The 21,519-nt window shown below is 44.8% G+C and overlaps 1 protein-coding gene across 1 annotated transcript; it reads left to right on the forward strand.

The window, feature by feature from the left end:
• The first annotated feature begins 19,439 nt into the window (after positions 1–19,439).
• LOC144691258 (myeloid-associated differentiation marker homolog) lies at positions 19,440–20,986 on the forward strand. The gene is made up of 2 exons (XM_078559305.1): positions 19,440–19,576; positions 19,821–20,986. Exon 2 carries the CDS (start codon positions 19,976–19,978, stop codon positions 20,843–20,845), a length of 870 nt encoding a protein of 289 aa, XP_078415431.1. The 5' UTR covers positions 19,440–19,576; positions 19,821–19,975; the 3' UTR covers positions 20,846–20,986.
• Positions 20,987–21,519: the final 533 nt, after the last annotated feature.

The following is a 21,519-nucleotide window of genomic DNA, read 5'->3' on the forward strand; positions in this document are numbered from 1 at the left end:
GGCAGGGGAGGTGACAAATGTGTTTACTTGCAGCAAGAAAAAAGATAATTGATTGACTTTAGCTAACGGCCCAAGTTTCCGCGGAAGGGAAGGTGGAGAGATTAGCTGCTCTGATTGAGTAAAGGCCGCCACCTACTGATAAGTCTGTGCCAACAAGTTACATGCGAAAACAGAGCTCGTCTCTGGGGAAAATCACATCCAGGTTAAAGCAACATTCGGTGTGTTCATAGCGTTTCTCGAATGTTTGGCGTTGGCATTGGGTTTAAGCAAGGGTGATCTCAAGGTTGATTTCTTTCTTTAAAAAAGTGGGGAGAGGGCCATTCCCTCAAACATGAAGAAAACACAGGTGAGAAAGCACAAATGGCCGATCTCACTTTCGTGCCAGAGAGTGGATCTTTAAAAACGGTTTGATCCACGTTTCAGCGTTAAAGCAGTAGGCGATACTGTCAAGCACTCAGACAGAGAACAGGTGAAAAAAAGGATCGTACTGTGAAATAAAGATTTACCCCATCTGGTTGCACACACCCAACATTCCCAGGGGATTTAAAACATTTCACTTAGTCCCATCAGACCGAAAAGCGCGTGTTTTTTTGATTACTCCGTGTATCAGCTCCTCAAAATTAATTTCATAACCAAGTAAAGTGTGAAAATGGTTTGGCTCTCAAAACGTTTCTCACACATGCTGAATTTTTTTAGCTGTTGCTGTGAACGATGTACCCGACTCGTTCAGCTCATCCGGTTATTTGCATATCTTTCTGTGACTTTTGTTCTTTTTCTGTTTTTCTTTGTTGGTGGGATGTGGGTGTCGCTGGCTAGGCCAGAATTTATTGCCCAAACCTAACTGCCCTGGTTCAGGGGGCATTTAAGAGTCAACCACATTACTGTGGGCCTGGAGTCACATGTAGGCCGGACCGGGTCAGGACGGCAGATTTCCTTCCCCAAAAGGGCATTAGTGAATCAGATGGATTTTCACGACAATCAACAATGGTTGTTATTAGGTTAACAAGCATTTTAATAACGTGCTTAGTGTTTCATCACATTTCAAACAGCCATGGTGTTCGAACATACGGATTAGGACCAGGACTAGGCCTCTTGGCCCCTCGAGCCTGCTATTCCATTCAATAAGATCATGGCTGATCTGATTGTAACCCTTCCGTAGTAGAATCTATCTAGCTCTCCCTCAACAATAGTCAAAAGACTCCACTTCCACTGCCTTCTGAGGGAGAGAGTTCCAAAGACTCACGACCCTCTGAGAGAAAAAGTTTTCTCCTCATCTCTGACTTAAATGAGCGGCTTAAATTAAACCGTTCTTCTAACAACCTATTTTCCTACCTATCTTTGGTTTCGAACTTGACTTTTGCTTTAGACTCCTGAGGTTCACAAGGCAACACTGTACTCCCAACTCCTATCCCTTGTTGACATGTGTGACTTCTACTGGTGAGAGATTGAAGCTCTTCGTTCTTTGCTGGCCTTTCCTTCTTGCTTGTCATGTCCCTGTTTATCAGCTGCACCTCAGCGAAACATATAATGCCTCTCTCACGTGTGCTGCAGCCTTTTACAGTAGCAGTGGACGCAGGATCTGAAGCCCATGTCACGGCACTACCGAGAAAGAATATCCTCCCATCGCTGCCAGGCTGGTGAGTGCATTAAAATCACTGGTATTTTCCCAGCCAAATTCTGGGCCAATTATAAAAGTGCGCCACCTGGTGACCATATACAGTCACTGCATTACAAAATGTAATTCTGGTCCCTGGAAAACATGTTAGTTTACTACAACAAATTACATTTAGGCACCACTTTTAGCACAGCAAGACTCCCCAAGATGTTTCACTGCCCCGTTACCCTGAGCCACATAGGGAGATATAAAGACAGGTGAACAAAAGCTTGACCAAAAAGGTAGGGTTTGAAGAGGGTCTTAAAGGAGGAAAGAGGGTTGGAGAGGCGGAGAGGTTTAGGGAGGGAATTTTCAGCTTGGCAGCTGAAGGCACGGCCGCCAATAATGGGATGATGAAACTGAAAAAAAACCATTGAAAGGAAACTTTCAGTCAACAACAAAAAAGTGGAAGGGGATAATGGAGACATAAGAACATAAGAACTAGGAGCAGGAGTAGGCAATTCAGCCTCTCGAGCCTGCCCCGCCATTCAATACGATCATGGCTGATCTCATTTCAGCCTCAACTCCAATTTCCCGCCCTCTCCCCATAACCTTTCAATCCATTACTAATTAAAAACCTGTCTATCTCCTCTTCAAATTTATTCGGTGTCCCGGCATCCACTGCTCTCTGAGGTAGTGAATTCCACAGATCCACGACCCTTTGTGAAAAGTAATTCCTCCTCATCTATGATTTAAATCTACCATCCCTTAGCCTAAAACTATGGCCTCTTGTTCTAGAATGCCCCACATGATGAAACATCGGCTCCACGTCTACTTTGTCTATCCCCATTAGCATCTTATATACCTCAATTAGTTCCCCTCTCATCCTTCTAAACTCTAGTGAGTATAGGCCTAAACTGCTCAATCTCTCCTCATAAGACAAGCCTCGCATCTCTGGAATCAATCTAGTGAACCTCCTCTGAACCGCCTCCAATGTAACTACATCCTTCCTCAAGTAAGGGGACCAAAACTGTGCACAGTACTCCAGGTGCGATCTCACCAATGCATTGTATAGTTGCAACAACACTTTCCTATTTTTATACCCTATTCCTTTAGCAATGCCAAAATTCCATTTGTCTTCCTTATTACCTGCTGTACCTGCATACTAGCTTTCAGCGATTCATGCACGAGGACACCCAGATCCCTCTGCACTGAAGCATTCTGAAGTTTCTCTCCATTTAAATAATAAGTCGCCTTTTTATTCTTCTGACCAAAATGAATAACCTCACACTTATCCACGTTAAACTCCATCTGCCAAATTTTGGCCCATTCACCTAACCTGTCCATATCCATTTGTAAATTTCTTATTTCTTCATTGCAACTTACTTTCCCACCTATTTTGGCGTCATCTGCAAATTTAGCTATAGTACCTTCTATCCCTGAATCCAAGTCACTAATATAAATTGTAAATAGTTGGGGCCCAAGGACCGAACCCTGTGGCACCCCACTAGTTACAGCTTGCCATCCAGAAAAAGACCCATTTATCCCAACTCTCTGCTTTCTGTCGGTTAGCCAATCCTCTATCCAAGCTAATATATTACCCCTAACTCCGTGTGATCTTATTTTGTGTATTAATCTTTTGTGCGGCACCTTATCAAAGGCCTTCTGGAAGTCCAAATATACTACATCTACAGGATCCCCATTATCCACTTTGCTTGTCACATTTTCAAAGAACTCTAGCAAGTTAGTCAAACACAATTTACTCTTCAATAAAACCATGCTGACTCTGATGGATTGCATTTTGACTTTCCAAATGCCCCATTACTACTTCCTTAATAATGTATTCCAACAATTTCTCAATGACACACATTAAACTAACTGGCCTATGGTTTCCTACTTTCTGCCTCCCCCCTTTTTGAATAAGGGTGTTATATTAGCATTTTTTCCAATCCACTGGAACCTTTCCAGAATCCAGGGGTTTTTGGAATATTATAGCCAATGCATCCACTATCTCCACTGCCACTTCCTTTAAGACCCTGGGATGTAGACCATCAGGTCCTGGGGACTTGTCACCCTTTAATCCCAATAGTTTGCTCAGTACTTTTTCTCTAGTGATGGTGATTGTTCTTACTTCTCTATACCCTCTGCACTACCTGTTACTATTGGGGTGGTACTAGTGTCCTCCACTGTGAAAACTGAGGCAAAATATTGATTAAGCACCTCTGCCATTTCTGTATTCCCCACTATTAACTCCCCAGTCTCATCTCCAAGGGACCAACATTCACTTTAGCTACTCTCTTTCCTTTTATATACTTGTAGAAGCTTTTGCTATCAGTTTTTACATTTTGCGCTAGTTTTCTTTCATAATTTACCTTTGCTCTTTTTATTATTTTTTTAGTAACCCTTTGTTGATCATTAAAAGTTTCCCAATCTTCCAGCCTGCCACTGACCTTTGCAATTTGGTATGCCTTAGTTTTTGCCTTTATGTTATCTTTAACTTCCTTGCTTAGCCATGGATGCTTTTTCCCCCTCTTACCATCTTTCTTCCTCTTTGGAATACATTTTACTTGTGAGGAATTGAATATCTCCTTAAATATCTGCCACTGCTCATCAACTGTCCTACCTTGTAGTCTTCCTGCCCAGTCCACTAGAGTCAAATCTGCCCTCATGCCTATGTAGGTACCTTGGTTTAACTCCAGAACACTAGTGTGGGACTCAAGTTTCTCGCTCTCAAACTGAACTTGAAATTCTAGCATGCTATGATCACTCTTCCCTAGAGGATCCTTTACTGTGAGATCATTAATTAATCCCATCACATTACACAAAATCAAATCCAGAATAGCTTGCTCCCTGGTTGGTTCCACAACATTTTGCTCCAAGAAACAATCTCTACTACACTCTATGAACTCTCCCTCGAGGCTACCCTTGCCAATTTGATTAGTCCACAGTTTATAAAACACATGTGCTATGTTATGAGAAGGATAATGTGGTAACTGGATGTATAGTCACTCCCACTCCCTCCTGCCAATCAAGGGTCATGTGACATACTGTGGGGGCTCCGACCAGTGAGCTCTTAGTGTGAGCAATCTGCGGGGCGGGGCTTTCTGATGAGAGATCTGGCCGAGAGTGCAAGTGCTAAAAATGTCTCTGTAATAAAGTTTAACTGTTTCTTGATGAAATTAGTCTGCTCCATAGAGTCATCGCATTTGGTTACGGGGTAAAATGAACTTCGGCTCTGCACCTCACCCTGTTGCTATGAGTAAATCAAATTTTTTAAAAAAGCTACTTACCAGTCATGCCGCTGTTTGAAAGAATCGACCCAAGTGATGCTAATATTGAAGATTGGAGACAGTATTTTGAGCGCCTCAGGTTTTACTTTGTAGCGAATGAAATAACTACCAAAGAAAAGCAGAAAGCGATCCTCGTATGTGTATACGGCAGTAAAACATATAACTTGATTCGTAACCTCACTGCCCCAAGCGCACCCAATTCCAAATCATAAAGCGAATTAGTGGACTGAGTAAAAACACACTTCCAGCTGAAGCCATCCATGATAATGCAGCACTTTAAATCCAGTTCAAGAGTGCGGGCTCCGGGAGAGTCCATCGCAGCCTATGTAGTGAACCTCAAGCAGTTAACGGAATACTGTGACTTCGGAGACATTTTAAACGATATGCTGTGGGACCGATTGGTATGTGGAGTCAAGGACGACACCATACGGTGCTGATTGATCGCCGAGGTCCATATAAATTTTAAACGCGCCCTCAAAATCTCCCTCGCCATGGAAAGTGCTGCGAGAGACTCACAGGCTTTGCAACACATGGATAATGGCGCCATACTTTGTGCTGGGTGGGAACCTGCTGCCAAGCGTGGTGCGAAAACTAGACCTGCAGAATCAAAGCACGATTCAATGGCCACTGTGAGAATCATTAAGAAGCCTAACCGAAACACTTCATCATCGGTTTCAAGACAAAATTGCTAGAGATGTGGAGGTGACCACGGAGCAGATGCCTGTAAATTCAAAGAGGTAGAATGCCATCACTGTCATAAGAAGGGTCACATGGTTAGGCAATGCCAGACAAAGTTGAAGCGGTCGGCAAAACAGCAAACAAACATGATAGAAGTAATGGACACAGCGAAAGGCTGAAGCTGCTGCTTCTGATGTTTACTCCTTATATAACGTGACTGCTGTGAAAGACTGAGCGTATTTCAGTGACAGTACAAGTGAATGAGAAGCCACTACAATGGAAGTGGATACTGGTGCCTCAACTACGGTGGTAGGAGAGCATGCTTTCAGGTACCTTAATTAAGGAAGACAGCCAATAAACATGGAGCAGACAACCCCCGCTAAATTAAGAACTTATAAAGGAGAATCAAGTAAAGGGCGTCACCACTGTCACAGTCTCTTACAAGTGACAGATAGCCCAATTGCTGTAATAATAGTGAAAGGAGACGGAGCCAGTCTTTTAGGTCGGGGTTGGCTACAGAAGATCAAACTTGACTGGTCTGAGATAGTTCACTGAAAATCAGATGGAATCCCAGAACTTCAAAGGAAATACAACATGGTTTTTCGGGATGAATTAGGGAATTTAAAAGGCATGCACGCTAAGATATATGTTGATCCTCAGGTGACACCACGTTTCTTTAAGGCCAGACCTGTGCCCTATACATTGAAAGAAAAGGTGGATATGGAGCCAGGCACCATCCAACCTGTCCAATTCTCGGAGTGGGCCACACCCATAGTTCCAGTGGTTAAGTCTGACCACACGATATGCACCTGTGGAGACTATAAATTGACTGTAAATAAGGCAGCAAAACTAGACAAGTACCCCATTCCAAAGACAGGCGACTTGTATGCCAAGATGGCTGGAGGAAAGTCCTATACGAAACTGGATATGAGCCACGCCTACCAACAAATAGAACTGGATAGCATGTCGAGAGAATACGTGACTATTAACACACACAAGGGTCTCTATCAGTGCACTCGTCTATCCTTTTCAGTCTCGTCAACATGCGCTATTTTCCAGAGAACACTGGAGAGTCTCTTGCAAGGACCTCCCCGAGTGGTAGTTTACCTAGGTGATGATCTAATCACATGGTCAACCGAGACCAAACACTTGGCCAACCTGCAGGAGGTGCTAAGGAGGTTCATGGAAGCCAGTGTATGATTAAACAAGGAAAAATGTACATTTCAAGCAGCAGAAGTCACTTATCTAGGTCACAGGGTGAACGCCATGGGTTTGCATCCTGTGGGAGATAAAGTTCAGGCAATAAAAGATGCACCATCATCATCCAATGTAACCAAATTCAATTCCTGCCTGGATTTGATCAACTACACCATTAGTCATGCGGTTCACAACAGGAACCTGTTGCCTTTGTGAAAGCAAAGAAACTGCTGCGCTTGTTGTGTTTATCGGTACGCTACGACCCATCAAAAGAGTTGGTATTAACATGTGAGGCCCCTCCTTATGCTGTAGGAGCCGTGTTATCACACAAAATGGAAAATAGATCAGAAAGGCCCATTGGCTATGTCTCGAGAACCCTTTCCCAAGCTGAGAAGGGCTATTCTCAGTTAGAAAAAGCAGGATCATCAGCAGTATTCAGTGTAAAAAGGTTTCCCCAGTGCCTACATGGAGAACATTTTACCATTGTGTCAGGCCATAAACCATTAGTGGGATTATTCAGTGAGGATAAGGTCACTCCGCCAATAGCATCAGCAAGAATACAACACTAGGCTTTGACATTATCTGTGTATGAGTATACTTTTATGTATTGCCCTGGCTTACATATTGCAAATGCGGATGCACTCAGTCGTCACCCATTATCAGATAGTATTATAAATGCTCCTGTTCCACAAGAAGTTGTGCTATTATTGAATTTCTTGGATTCTTCGCCTGTGTTTGTGAAACAAATTAGAAGTTGGATGAACAGAGATCCAATATTGTCAAAAGTCAGGGACTTTGTTTTTCAAGGATGGCCAAACACACCTGTATCTGAGGAATTGAGACAATTCCATGTCAGAAACACGGAATTAAGCTGTCAAGATGGAATTGTGTTATGGGCTTCAAGAGTCGTCATCCCTTCACAAGGAAGAGACCACTCTTGACAGAGCTTTACAGTGCACATCCAGGCATAGTGAAGATGAAGATGCTTGTGCGAAGCTATGTCTGGTGGCCGGGCATTGACAGTGACATTGAAAGCATGGTCAAACACTGTCTCCATTGTCAGCAACAGCAGAAGTTGCCTGTTTCATCTCCCCTGCATCTGTGGGAGTGGCCTGGTCAACCCTGGGTTTGACTACATATTGATTATGTAGGTCCATTCCTAGGTACCATGTTCTTGTTAATTGTAAATACACATTCGATATGAATGGATGTGTACTAGGTTAAATCGTCAAAGTCGAACGTAACTATCGAGAAGCTATGTCACAGATTCAGCACACATGGCCTACCTGAAATTGTCCTTTCAGATAATGATATAGCCTTTACCAGCACCGAGTTTCAGAAATTTATGGATTTGAATTGAATCCAACATATTAGAACAGCCCCTTGGCATCCCTCATCGAATGGTCTAGCCAAGAGGACCGTACAAACTTTTAAGTCTAGTATGAAAAAGTTATCGGAAGGCACTCTGGAATCTCAACTTTCCCGGTTTCTCTTTAGTTATCGTATAATGCCACATTCGACTACGGGTTCACCATCGTCAGAGTTATTAATGAAAAGCCATCAGTGTGTATGTTTACACTTGGTATTTCTGAATTTAGAGGGGAAGGTATCGCAGAACCAGGGTAATCAGAAATTTAACCATGACATACATAGTAAAGCTTGCACATTTAGTGTAGGTGAATGGTATACACATGAAATTTCAGCAATGGACCCTGCTGGGCTCCGGGAGGTATTGTCTCAGAGACTGGTCCACTATCTTTCCAAGTACAAGCGGGAGATAGAATCGTCTGTAAGCACATAGGTCACATCCGTGCCAGAGAGACATTCCAACAATTAACTGATCAAGCTGTGATTAATGTCGAACCATCGGCTTCTAGGATGTGTGATCGACCTAGAACAGACATTCCAGATGTTCCAGAGGAGTTGCCAAATCCTGAATTTCCTAGTTCCGATGATGTCTCACAGTGCAGCTCCAGATCCTGTCGATCCTGTTCAGGAACCTCCAGTGGTAGAGCTAACCCGCTCCAGCCGTATAAGAAGAGCACCTCAGAGACTTGATTTATAATCACCTGAAATTGTATATATGTTTGTTGGATTGTTTAAACGTTTTTTCTGCAAAGAGTAATTGTAAAAAATCTAAAGGGGGAGGAAAGGTGGTAACTGAATGTTTTGTCACTCCCTCCTGGCAATCATGGGTCATGTGACATACAGTGGGGGCTCTGGCCAGTGAGCTCTTAGTGCGGGGTGGGGCTGTTCCGATGAGAGATCTGGCCAAGAGTTCAAGTGCTAAAAATGTCTCTGTAATAAAGTTTAACTGTTTCTTGATGCAACCAGTCTGCTCCATAGAGTCATCACAGATAATATCAGAAAAAAACATGTTACATTGAACATATTTGTACGTCTTTGAATTGAGCCCAGGGAAATTTCAAGTGAAGGAAGCAGGTTCAACATTTTCTGGGTGTTATTTGGGTAGAGTGGGGTTTTAATCAGGGAAGAGTTATTAGTTGATGCAATAGAAGCAAACTCACCGGTGTTTCTCGTCCACACTCTAGCTGGATTACAATGGCCAATCTCAAACAGGTGTAGGAGCCTATAATACACAGCCCCCAAACACCTAGAAATAATTTACAGGAATGTCATTATATATGTAAATACAAATGCATGCAAATACACACATTGAACACGTAACTATCAATCGAAGTGAAGAGACAAATCTTTGGGCAGAGTTTTATATTCGTGCGCCGGCGGGTTTGTAGATGGGGGTGTGTAGCTATAAAACTTTTCGGGTGGCCTCCCACTGAAGTCCTGCCCACCCCGACCCTCCTGCAATTTTACACTGGAACGGACGAGGCCCAGGCCAGCTCACCCAAACTGAAGCCCTTGAGCGGCCAATTATTGGCTACTTAAAGGCCATTTCCCACCTGGACTCAATTTTCAGGCTGGCGGGAAGCATTCAGGGGGAGGGGGGAAGCCCAATAAAGTGATCCTGCTCAGACCTCAGGTGGGAAGGTTGGGGAAGGTAGTGGTTCCATCAATGGCCTCCCTTCAACATTGGGCTAAAGGGTATTTTGCTCCATGAGGTCTACAGGTATTCCTTCCACCCCTGGCCTCTCCATTAACACCCTCAACCCCCCTTCTGCCCACCCACTTCAGCCTCACATCCTCCCAAACCACACCCCCCCCCCACTCCCCGCTAGACCCCCCAAACTTACCTAGTCCTGCTCTCCCAGGTCTTAGACTGTGGGAACAGCTTGCAGCCCCAGTCCTGTCCATTACTGCCTCTGGCACTGCTGGGATTTGACAGCAGCTCTGTAATGGAACTCCCTCCCGAGCGAGGGGCGGAAGTCCCTCTTCCAGCCAACTAACACTTGGAGCATTAAATGGCTACGAGGCAGGAAGTTTCGGTGGGGATGTGTTCTCCACTGACTCCTGGGATGGCCGGAAGGGAAACTCTGCCATCCTAAAAGTCCTGGCCCTTGGCTTGGATTTTGTGGTCAGTGACAAAGGGCCAGTGCTTGCTGGTCATCGGGCTCATGGCTGCTCCCAGATTGTTCATGGGCAACTTACTGTCATTGGGTGTCTGATCCAGCATGGCACCCTCTACTTGAGATCCGTGGAGTGTGAGAGCAGGCAAGCAACAACATGAGACTCTTCAACCGATCAGGCTGAAGAGCCCTCACTAAGTCATGCAGAGTATAAACCAGAAAATATAAATTTGATTGATTTTATTGCAAAATAAAGAGAAAGATGGACTTAAGACATTAAAGAGACAAATAAAAATGAAAACAAATTAAACCTCTAACATGAATTAAATTTTGAAGGAATGAAACTCCACACTTGTAAAATTGAATTTTCAGCGTCACAGAGGTCGTTTGGCAGTAATTAAGATTTATCATGGTTTTAAAAACTAATTTACACCTGAATGCACCAGCCGTAACTCTTTCCGCTATGTTTAGTGAGTAACTAGCGGGTAAGTACATCAACTTCATGCTCTTACATAGAGTTACAAACATAGAAAATTTACAGCATAGAAGGAGGCCATTCAGCCCACTCTGTCTCTGCTGGCTGACAAAGAGCTATCCAGTGTAATTGTCCTTTCCGGTTCTTGGTCTGTAGCCTTCTAGGTTATGGCACTTCAAGAACATATGCAGATATTTTTGAGGAAATTCAATTCAACGCTGAGTTCATGGGGAGTAAGCACAGCCTATAAATGGCCAGGGTAATCCGGACAGCAATTTCCAGATCTCAGTGTTTAACTTCATATGTACACATTCTAGGAGTTCCTGTCCAATTTATTCCATAACACAGTGAGCGCTGCCAGTCTCACCATTATTCTCAATGAGAAATCTTGGTCCTCAAGTTTCAACGAGAAGCTGGTCCATTGGCGTAACTGAGAAGTAACTGGCGAAACTAATAAAAAAGGCTGAAATGTAACAAACAATACAATAGCTGATCATATTTAGGAAAGATTTGAGTTGGGTTACACTGGACGGAGAGGGCGCACCTTTGATTGCCCTAACTTCCTCTTCTACCAGATGCAAACCCATGGCATCTGCCCTGTGACCCAGGTAAGTAACTCCTGGCACTTGGAATGTACATTTCTCCCTCTTTAATCATACACCGGCTTCCAAGGATCTTCTTAGTATCTCTTCCAGGTTGGCCAAGTGTTCAGTTTCTGTTAACTCTGTGATCAGAACATCATCTGGTTAAACTACTACTCGGGGAAGTCCTTGCAAGAGACTCTCCATGGTCCTTTGGAAGATTGCACATGCAGACAATACTCCAAAGGGTAGGCGAGTATATTGATACAGACCCTCGTGCGTGTTGATGGTTATATATCCTCTAGATGTGCTATCCAGCTCTAATTGTTGGTAGGCATGTCTCATATACAATTTTGTATAGGATTTGCCTCCAGCCAGCTTTGTATATAAGTTGCGTATCCTTGGAATAGGGTACTTATCTAGTTTGGCTGCCTTGTTCACGGTCAATTTATAACCCCCACAAATGCATATAATTTGGTCAGGTTTCACCACTGGGTCTATGGGCGCTGTCCATTCTGAAAATTGGACTGTCTGGATGATGCCCAGCTTTTCTAACCAGCATGGTTCTGCATCCACCTTCTCCTTTAGGACATAAGGCACAGGTCTGGCCTTAAAAAAAATGGGGTGTCGCCTGAGTATCCACATATATTTTTGCTTATAACTTCCCTAATTCATCCCGAAATACACTGTCGTATCTCCTTAGCTGTTCAGGAGCTCCTCCTGTTCTCACTTGAAATATTTCAGACCAGTCAGGCTGATTTTTTGTAACCAGTCTCAGCCCAGAAGACCAACTCCTTCTCCTGTCACTATTATCACTGGAAACTGAGCTGCCTGTTGCCTTTAAGACACAGGGACTGTGGTGATGCCCTTTACCTATATGCATTCTCTTGTGCGTGTCTTCAATTAAGCGATTGTTTGCTCCAGATTCAGTGGCTGGGTACCTTCATTGAGGTATTTAAATGTGTGATTTCCCTCCACTGTGGATGAGGCTCCCGTATCCGCCTCCATTATTAATGGCTTCCCATTAACTTGGATTGTGACACTGATAGGTTTGGTTTTTACAGCTGTGACATTATAAGGGAATAGATGTCGGTATCGGCAGCTTCAGGTTCTGCTGTATTTTTCAATTCAGTCATGTTGTTTTGCTGCTTTATGGGCTGTTTCGACTTCACCCAGCTTTGCCTTACTACGTGACCTTTCTTATGGCAGTAATGGCATTCTGCCCCTTTGAATCTGCAGGTGTCTGGTCTGTAGTCACCCCCACATCTATAACAGGTTAATGTTGAGTTGCTGCTGAAGTGTTTCTACTAGGCCTTTTCATGTTTCTAACATTGCCTCTCGCTTTGCTGCTGTGTCTCTGGTTTTCGTGCCACGCCTGGCGGTAGGTTCCCGCCCCACATGAAGAACAGCTTGTATGTGTTGTAAAGCCTGCGAGTCTCTCGCAGCACCTTCCACGGCGAGTGACAGTTCCAGGCTGCGCTTCAAGTCGATGTTGACCCCTGCGAGTAAACTGCGCTGAGTGGCATCGTCATGAACTCCACAAACGAATCGGTCTGGCAGTGTATCATTATAGTGTCTTTCCAAAGTCGTAGTGTTCAGTCGACTGCTTCAGCTTCACTATATAGGTTGCGATGGGCTCTCCCGGGTCCCTTAGTCTGGAATTAAACTTAAACCTCTGCAGGGGAGGTGATGGCATAGTGGTATTGTCGCTGGCCTAGTAATCTAGAGAGCCAGGGTAATGCTCTGGGGTCCTGGGTTCGAATTGCAGATGGTGAAATTTGAATTCAATAAAAATCTGGAATTAAAAGCCTGATGATGACCACGAAACCATTGCCTATTGTCAAAAACCCATCTGGTTCACTAATGTCCTTTAGAGAAGGAAATCTGCCATCCTTACCTGGTCTGGCCTACCTGTGACTCCAGGCCCACAGCAAAGTGGTTGACTCTTAAATGCCCTCTGAACAAGGGCAATTAGAGATGGGCAATAAATGCTGGTCTGCCCTGCGTGGGTTGTGAGCGGTAGTGCTGTGTGCTACCTGTGCAGGTGGGGAGAGGCAGGAGAGCGGGCATGTGCATGAAAGAGTGTTTCAATCTCCTAGAGGCAGTGTAAATTTCAAGTTAATTAGGTCCTTAATGATCTTAACAGGCCTTTCAATTATCGGCAGACGTGCAGCTGACTCTGGTCACGCCTGCCGAATGAAATATTGCATCAGTGTGCCAAAGGTAACATTCTGGCCTAAATGTCCAGTGTGAATGTGAGTGAATTGGGTGATGGATGAATGGGTGAATGTGAATGGGTAGGAAGGTGTCTGAGGTTGTCAGAGCGGGGGCTGGTCAGGTCAGGTGGGGGTGGGCTAGACTGGTGGTGGGGGCTGGTTTGGTCGGAGGGGTAGTTGGGTCAGGTTGGGAGGGGTAATCAGGTTGGGTCAGAGGGTAGTCGAGTCAGGAGGGGTAGTTGGGTTGGGTTGGGGGATGTAGTCAAGTTGGGTCATTGGGGTAGTTAGGTCAGGAGGGGCAGTCGGGTTGGGTTGAGAGGGGTAGCCAGGTTGGGTTGGATCGGCAGTGGTCGGGGAGGTTAGTCAGGGGCTAGGGAGTAGTCGGGGGTTCCGCTTGAATGATTGGGAGGATCAGTTCTGTAGTTCCCCAGGAGTTAGACTAGGGTTTTTCTGTCCAACATTTCCATGTAACTATCCAGGTAGGTACATCTGACTCAAACTCAGAGTTGGAGACATTTTTGGAGGGTCCTGAGGTGCAGGGGAATTGCCCATCAGAAGTTCAAACTTCCTGGGCAATTCCCACGGACTCAATACATTGGGACTTCCACGAGATCCTGACATGCACCTTGGGTCGTGTGTCCGGTCTCCAATCGCCCGAAGACTGGAAGGTCTGGGCCATAATCTCTTTTGTTTATAAGGATCACAATTCCTTCACCATTGCCACTGTCATCAAGTGAAGATGCCAAACAATATGGGACCTCAAAGAATGCAAGGTCGGTGATGCCAAAAGGTGCTCAACTCCACAAAACACTAAATTATTCAGATAGTAAATGGCAACAGAATTCTTTCCAACACTAAGCAGTGCATTGTGAACTTTGAACAAGACAAGACATATGCACAGGAAGGAGAGATGACTCATACCAGAAAATTCAACAACCGCAAAATAAGCAACTCCATAAATACTAGTTAATGATTAAGAGTTGCACCCATTGTCGTTCCAGGTACCCACGGCTCCACCTCATAATAGTTTGTATAAGGCTCCAATTTACTCTTAGGTTTTTGCACTTGCAAAGATAGGGATTAGAAAAAAAACTGCCTGCTTATCTCACAAACTCCCACTGGTCAAATTTGCATACAGAGCTGACCGTGGGTGTGACGGCTCCTCAGTATGATAACTCAATGGGAACCTTTGCCAACTGGCTTCTTTCCATGCCCCATCAGGACTTCACCCCCTTCCACCACTCGGCACAGGGCACAACGTAGAATATCACGCAGCTTCCTCAGGGAGGCCCTAAAGAGCAACGTGAAGTTGAAGATAATCATAGCTCCATTCCCCATTAAAATGAGGGGACAAGGATGGAAGAGGGAGGCAGAAATGGAGAGACTGGGAGGTGATATTGAGAGACAGAGCTCTTCCAGCAACTTACAGTGCGCCGTATCATGGAGATTAAACAGGCAAGTCTAACAAATAGCAGGCGCCATTCATTGCCCAGTCACAGCAAAACCTGGGTCACATTGAGTGGAATCTTATCAGACACAAGGAGGTAGATTGAGAGGCAGGAGAGGAACTTTTAGAAGGTTGTGCATTAGGTTGGCTCCCTGCCAGCAACCTTGCCAGAGGCGGTGTCTGACCTGTTGGTACTACCCGACTGACTGGTGGATAGGTAATTAGTGGCAATCGGAGGCTGAGATTCGGAGGTGAGTAACTCAACTCCTGACTCCAGTGTGTACCATCCACAGGGTGCACTGCAGGAACTCACCAAACCTTCTTCACCGGAACCTTCCAAACTTGCGATCTCTACCTCCTAGAAGGACAAGGGCAGCAGATAGATGGGAACACCACCACCTCCAAGTTCCCCTCCAAGCCACTCACCATCCTGACTTGGAAATATATCGCCGTTCCTTTAATGTCTTTGGGTCAAAATCCTGGAACTCCCTTCCTAACAGCACTGTGGGTGTACCTACGCTACATGGACTGCACCAGTTCAAGAGAGTGGCTCACCACAACCTTCTCAAGGGCAATTAGGGATGGGCAATAAAAGCTGCCCTAGCCAATGACACCCACAACCCCCCAAAAAAATTAGGTGGCCTCTTGGGGGTGAAATGGTGACTGTGCCAGATGGGCCCCCCCAAGGCTAAAGCCCATCAGCAGGTCAGTGGGGAGGTGTGGAGGACATCCCCCTGCACACTGATGGCCTGGTGGCTGTCACCGCACTTTGGATGTGTTCAGGGGACATCTCCATCTTGAGGCACCCTTGTCGCCTCCCACCTACAGCAGCTGCACCACCTCCCTCAGTGCGACTGCTGGCCATTCAGAGTCTCGGGTGCTCCCATTGGCCCTCCCACCCGTGCCTTCCATCCTTAATTGGATGGGGGCTCCCGGAGGTAGCTCGTCAATTGGGCGCCTCCAAGAACATCGCTCAGCGGGGCTCACCTCAGCAACCATCGGAGCTGGGATGGTTGCTCCATCGGTTAAATACTAAGGCAGTAAGGTTCTGTCATGGATAAATTTAAGTACAATTTGAGTCCATGAAGGACAGCCAATACCGGAAAATATCTTTTCAGTGTGCCTACTCGTTGAAATATCATCCCAGCATGAACACTTGAAACACAAACAGATCAGCCATGATCTTATTAAATGGCAGAGCAGGCTCGAGGGGCTGAATGGCCTACTCCTGCTCCTATTTCATATGCTTGTATGTACTAAACTCCTTTTGGTGGCCATATAATTGTGAAGGATTTAATAGTCTATTATTTAGTTTATTAGCAGCCCAGGATAGCCCCACTTAATCAGCAGCCTCTTACAGATTCTTAAACTGCCTTTGCTAAATATATTATATACAAACCCAGTCCAATTTTATTTTGCAGGTAGATCAGCGGCAGTAATGAATGACATGTGGGGGCCACATTTAGCAATTGCATAGGTATTAACAAGGATAGACCTCAAAGGAGTCTAAGAGAGATTAATCATGAGACAGCATCAGATATTAAACGGGCTAATTGGTCAGATACTCACAGATATCCAGGAGAGTTGTACAACTGCACCCTTTTAGAAAGTTTCAGCCAGTCAAGGTAACTGGAAAAAGCAGCAGGAGCCCCAAAAAAACCTCATCACAACTGTTCAAAACCAGCTGGAGATTGGTGAGACCCATTGGATGTCCATCAGAATTCAAAGCCAGGTTGCAAGACGAGGTTAAAAAAGACAGTTGAAAATGCATGGGCCTGAATTTCGTGCTTGCCATGCACACCAAGTCAGCAGGCCCGGAAGTGGGCGCGAAATGCGCTTCCGCCCGCAATCGGCCCCCCCGAACGCAATTTCACGCTGGCTGACCAACTAACGGCCAGGCAGTGTGGCATGGGCGCTGAGAAAGCCTCAGCGCTGCTGAGGGGGTGGGGGGGTGGGAAGAGGGCAGGCGCCGACAGAAGTGAGGGTGGGGGCTTCTAGCGAGCTCCCTGAAGGCAGACAGCTGCTGCGGGGATGCCTCGGGGAGCTGCAGACCCGGACAGATTAAATGACAAGAAACAAATGCACCAAACTGTGTCTATGCAGCACATTTCAAGCACCTGACAGCAGAACTCAAAAAAACATCAGTCCCCAGATATCGTTTCTTATTACATTTCACCCCGGCCATTTCATCCGGCCAGTGGATGAGGTTTTGTTAAAAATGGGCTGCCCGCCTGCCCGCTTTGCCCATTCGACGAGGGTGAAATCGCACGGGCGACGTAAAATCGTGGACAATAAGGCTTTGACATCTGGATGCGCACCTGACATCGTTTCAGGCAATTTCACGTGCATTCGAATCAGGCGCGTGCCCACCCGATCAATGTAAAATTCTAGACATGGAGCTATTGTGCACACAGGAAACCTGTTGTCAGCTGAAATATATATCCATGGGCAGACGTGATACTCTGCATGGGTTTTTTTTCATTCTTTCAAGGGATGTGGACGTCGCTGGCTAGGCCAGCATTTATTGTCCGTCCCTAATTGCCCTTGAGAAGGGGGTGGTGAGCTGCCATCTTGAACTGCTGCAGTCCCTGTGGTGTAGGTACACCCATAGTGCTGTTAGGGAGGGAGTTCCAGGATTTTGACCCAATGACAGTGAAGGAACAGCGATATATTTCCAAGTCAGGATGGTGAGTGGCTTGGAAGGGAACTTCCAGGTGGTGGTGTTCCCATGTGTATGTTGCCCTTCTAGATGGCAGTGGTCGTAGGTTTGGATGGTGTTGCCTAAGGAGGCTTGGCAAGTTCCTGCAGTGCATCTTAGAGATTGTACATACTGCTACTACTGTGCGTCAGTGATGGAGGGAGTGAATGTTTGTGGCTGGGGTGCCAATCAAGTGGGCTGCTTTGTCCTGGACGGTGTCAAGCCTCTTGAGTGTTGTTGGAGCTGCACTTGCCCATGCAAATGAGGAGTATTCCATCACATTTCTCATTTGTGCCTTGTAGATGGTAGACAGTCTTTGGGGAGTCAGGAGGTGAGTCACTCACTGCAGGATTCTTAGCCTCTGAGCTGCTCTTGTAGCCACAGTATTTATATGGCTAGTCCAGTTCAGCTTATGGTCAATGGTAGCCCCCAGGATGTTGATAGTGGGTTATTCAGTGATGGTAACTGAATGTCAAGGGATGATGGTTAGATTCTCTCTTGTTGAAGATGGTCAATGTCTGGCACTTGTGTGGCACGAATGTTACTTGTATGTTACTTGAATGTTACTTGAATGTATCATGTTGTTGTGTCAGTCTATTGAATAAATATTGTATCCAGACAGTCCCGGAAACATATTCCATCTACCTGTGAGCCAATTACAAATATACAATATTTTATTGAACTCAAGCTATTTAAGACCAAGTTAGTGTGAAACAGTTAGACAAAAAAATGTAGCTTTTCAGAATACCTGAAATGATGCTGTAAAAGTCAGGACAAAGGACAATTACTAATCTAGTTCGCCACCGCCTACCTATTTGGCTTGAAACCCAAAACCGTTTCAAGGAAAATGACAGCTTCAATCCTATTTACACCCGGCACAGTCCCTGATTCAGCCTCCTCTTCCCAGTTGGATATAGCTGGACTCTCCATCAGGGCGCCTAAGTACAAGCTACTCAACTGAGAAAAATGGTTAGCGGTGGGGCATAGATGGTAAAGGAAAATACTACTCGTGCACGCATCAAGATCGGAAATCCACTTCTAGAGAACAAATATACAATTTTGTTACAGAGTGCACTGTCTCTTCAAATGTGAACAGAGAAGTTAGTTGTATGGAGTGGGAATAATATCTTTCGTGTTCTGTTCAGTAAAACAGATACACAGACAAACAATGAAAACATGCATGAATTACGGAGATGAGCAGAAGAGAAACAGAATAGTAGAGGAGACAAAAAATTGGAGAAAGGAAAGCAGACAGCTGCAAAGAGAGGGATTTATTTTCAAATGCCTAGAGGAAGTACAAGAATATTACTACAGTATTGCTGAAAAAAGAGACATGCCAAAGCTTTTTGTCTTGCACTCATCAGGACACTTCACAAGAATACCAATATAGGGGGAAAACAACTATTTATACCATATATGAAGAGACTGCTGATTGGTTGGCAACTGGATATTGATTGGTACAGTAAATAAGCAAATGTTTATATTATTTTCTTTAAAACTGTACTTTTGTTAGATGGGGTATTAAGGGTTATGGAACCAAGGTAGGCAGATGGAGTTAAGAGTCAGATCAGCCATGATCTAGATGTTGGCAAAACTGACTTGAGGGGCTGAATGGCATCCTCCTGTTCCTATGTGCCTATCTGGGCAGAGTAATTAACCAAACATGCATCTGGAAAACTGTGACTGTAAAGCTAATGCATGTGCCAATTGCACTGTGGTGACCCTCACACTTTAGAATGTGGTTGTACATATGTACAGGACAGCAGTACACTGTGACACAGCTTCATTGTGCAGGAATTCAACAAGGGCAATGGCTCATTTCTGTATTTCAGACTTGTGTCTGTGAACAACTAATTTCACCTCCAAGTTGAAGCTCTATCAAGATTTGATCTTGCAATTGACATTGTAATTTTGGGTAAGAACCTGGAAGTTTTCTTCCTCTACTAAAGACCTACAAAAGGTTCTGTATATTCTGAGAGCTGTTAATGAATAACCATTTTAGTGTATAGTTAAGAATAGAAAGGAATATTAACTTCCTTAAAAGCACTATGACACACAGCAAATGATGTATACAGGAAACTATTTAAGGCACACACCTCTTTGTGTCACATCTGCCAATTGCGATAACAAATAAACCACCTTTTATGTTGGCAATGCAGTAAGATGCGACTAGTCTGGAAGAATGTTTGCGCAGAAACGTGTCACTCTGTAAGCTCAAGTGTGGATAGCTGTGAAGATTACCCCAGTCAGCTGCTGCAGACAGGAATACCCACCGACTGCACTGTTTCATAGAGTTCCACCTTTGCTCAGCAAGATGCCTGTCCTATTGGATTACAAATTAATGACAAGTCCAGTAGGAATTGTAAGATTCTTTGAAATCTTTCTCTCATGTACAGCATTCAGCCTGGTCGCCCATGTTGGACAATACTCTGGTCCTTATGGAGGTTGGTGCATGTTTACATGGTGCTTCTCATTCGCGATTTCGGTTCTGATTATTGTGCTGGAGCTGACGGCCCTTTACTCAAGAATTCCGATATCCTGGGATGATTTCACTGCATCGTTTGCAATGCTTGCTTTGCTGATGAACTTAACTGCTTCGGTCATTTACCCTACCGTTTTCCTCGAGTCGGCCAATCAAACGGACTTTAAAATAGCTGCCACTGCTATGTCTTGCTTGTGCTTTGTTGCTTATGCAGTTGAAGTTGGCCTCACACGAGCAAAGCCTGGCGAAATCAGTGGATTTTTAAAGACCGTTCCCGGGCTCCTGAAAGTGTTGGAAGCTTTCATCGCTTGTATTATCTTTGTAATTGTCCAGCGCTCATATCAGGATAACAGTGGGCGGCAGTGGTGCATGGCAGTGTATTGCATATGCTTTATCATCACTTTTTCCATTATCATTTTAACCATTGCAAAGCTCATCGCGATGCTACCATTTCCGTTTGAGAGATTTTTGACAGTCTACAACATTGTGGCTGTACTGATGTACATTACTGCAGCGATCATCTGGCCAATCTTCTGCTTCACTGCACGCTATGGTGACCCAAACAGACCGCCCAACTGTGAAAGAGGAAGCTGCTCTTGGGATAATCAAGTCATAGCAACTGTTTTAACCTTTGCTAATCTTGTTGTATACATTGTGGATCTGGTTTATTCTGCCAGATTAGTCTTTATTACTCAAGTATAAATGCTTCCAAAACCATATTCATTAGCAATGGAGAAAGATAGCCTGGTTTGGTAATCTGAATGTGCATAAATATATTGGATCTTTCCTTTCTGCAACCTATGTTCCCTTCTGATTATTGAAATCCAAGTTGATGAAAGTAAATACTCTTCCTGCTTCCTTGATTGTTCTCAACGTATTTAAACAATAAATGGGTAAAGCACACAAACTAGGAAGATCCCAAGTATGATCTTCCTGTTTGTGTATGGGGTTGATCCGCAGGCACACTACTGTCTGCCTTAGCAGTCCAAGGTCTTTGCTTTTCATTGTTATTCAGCGACACTTGCTCTAGGTGCATGCATGCGTAGATTTAGGAAAAAGGCCAGGATTCGGGTGGGCTATCATCCCTGCAGGGTTGAACAGTGCATCTAGACTCCCACATGAATAACTGCCACTGGCAATTGGATTACATTTGGTGCCTGTGCCATTGTATTCCAAAAAGCAGTCAAGAGAGGAGGAAAGAAGGGGAACAAAGAGGAACTGGATTTGAAGCGATGTCGAACTTGAACCATGTCAAGTGGTCACTGCTTTCAAAACGTTTGGGATATTTGTAAAAGATAGAGGTGAAGAGACGAAACCAGGGTGCCCAGTCCTGATTGCTCACAAGCCAGACATGTGTGGATGTTAACTGAGAGCTG

Source organism: Cetorhinus maximus, chromosome 15 (genome assembly GCF_964194155.1).
Source record: "Cetorhinus maximus chromosome 15, sCetMax3.hap1.1, whole genome shotgun sequence".
Classification (NCBI taxonomy): domain Eukaryota; kingdom Metazoa; phylum Chordata; class Chondrichthyes; order Lamniformes; family Cetorhinidae; genus Cetorhinus; species Cetorhinus maximus.

What these genes read in the sequence shown, in the direction of transcription:
- LOC144691258 (XM_078559305.1), top strand. Translation starts at nt 19,976, where the DNA reads ATGCCTGTCCTATTGGATTACAAATTAATGACAAGTCCAGTAGGAATT.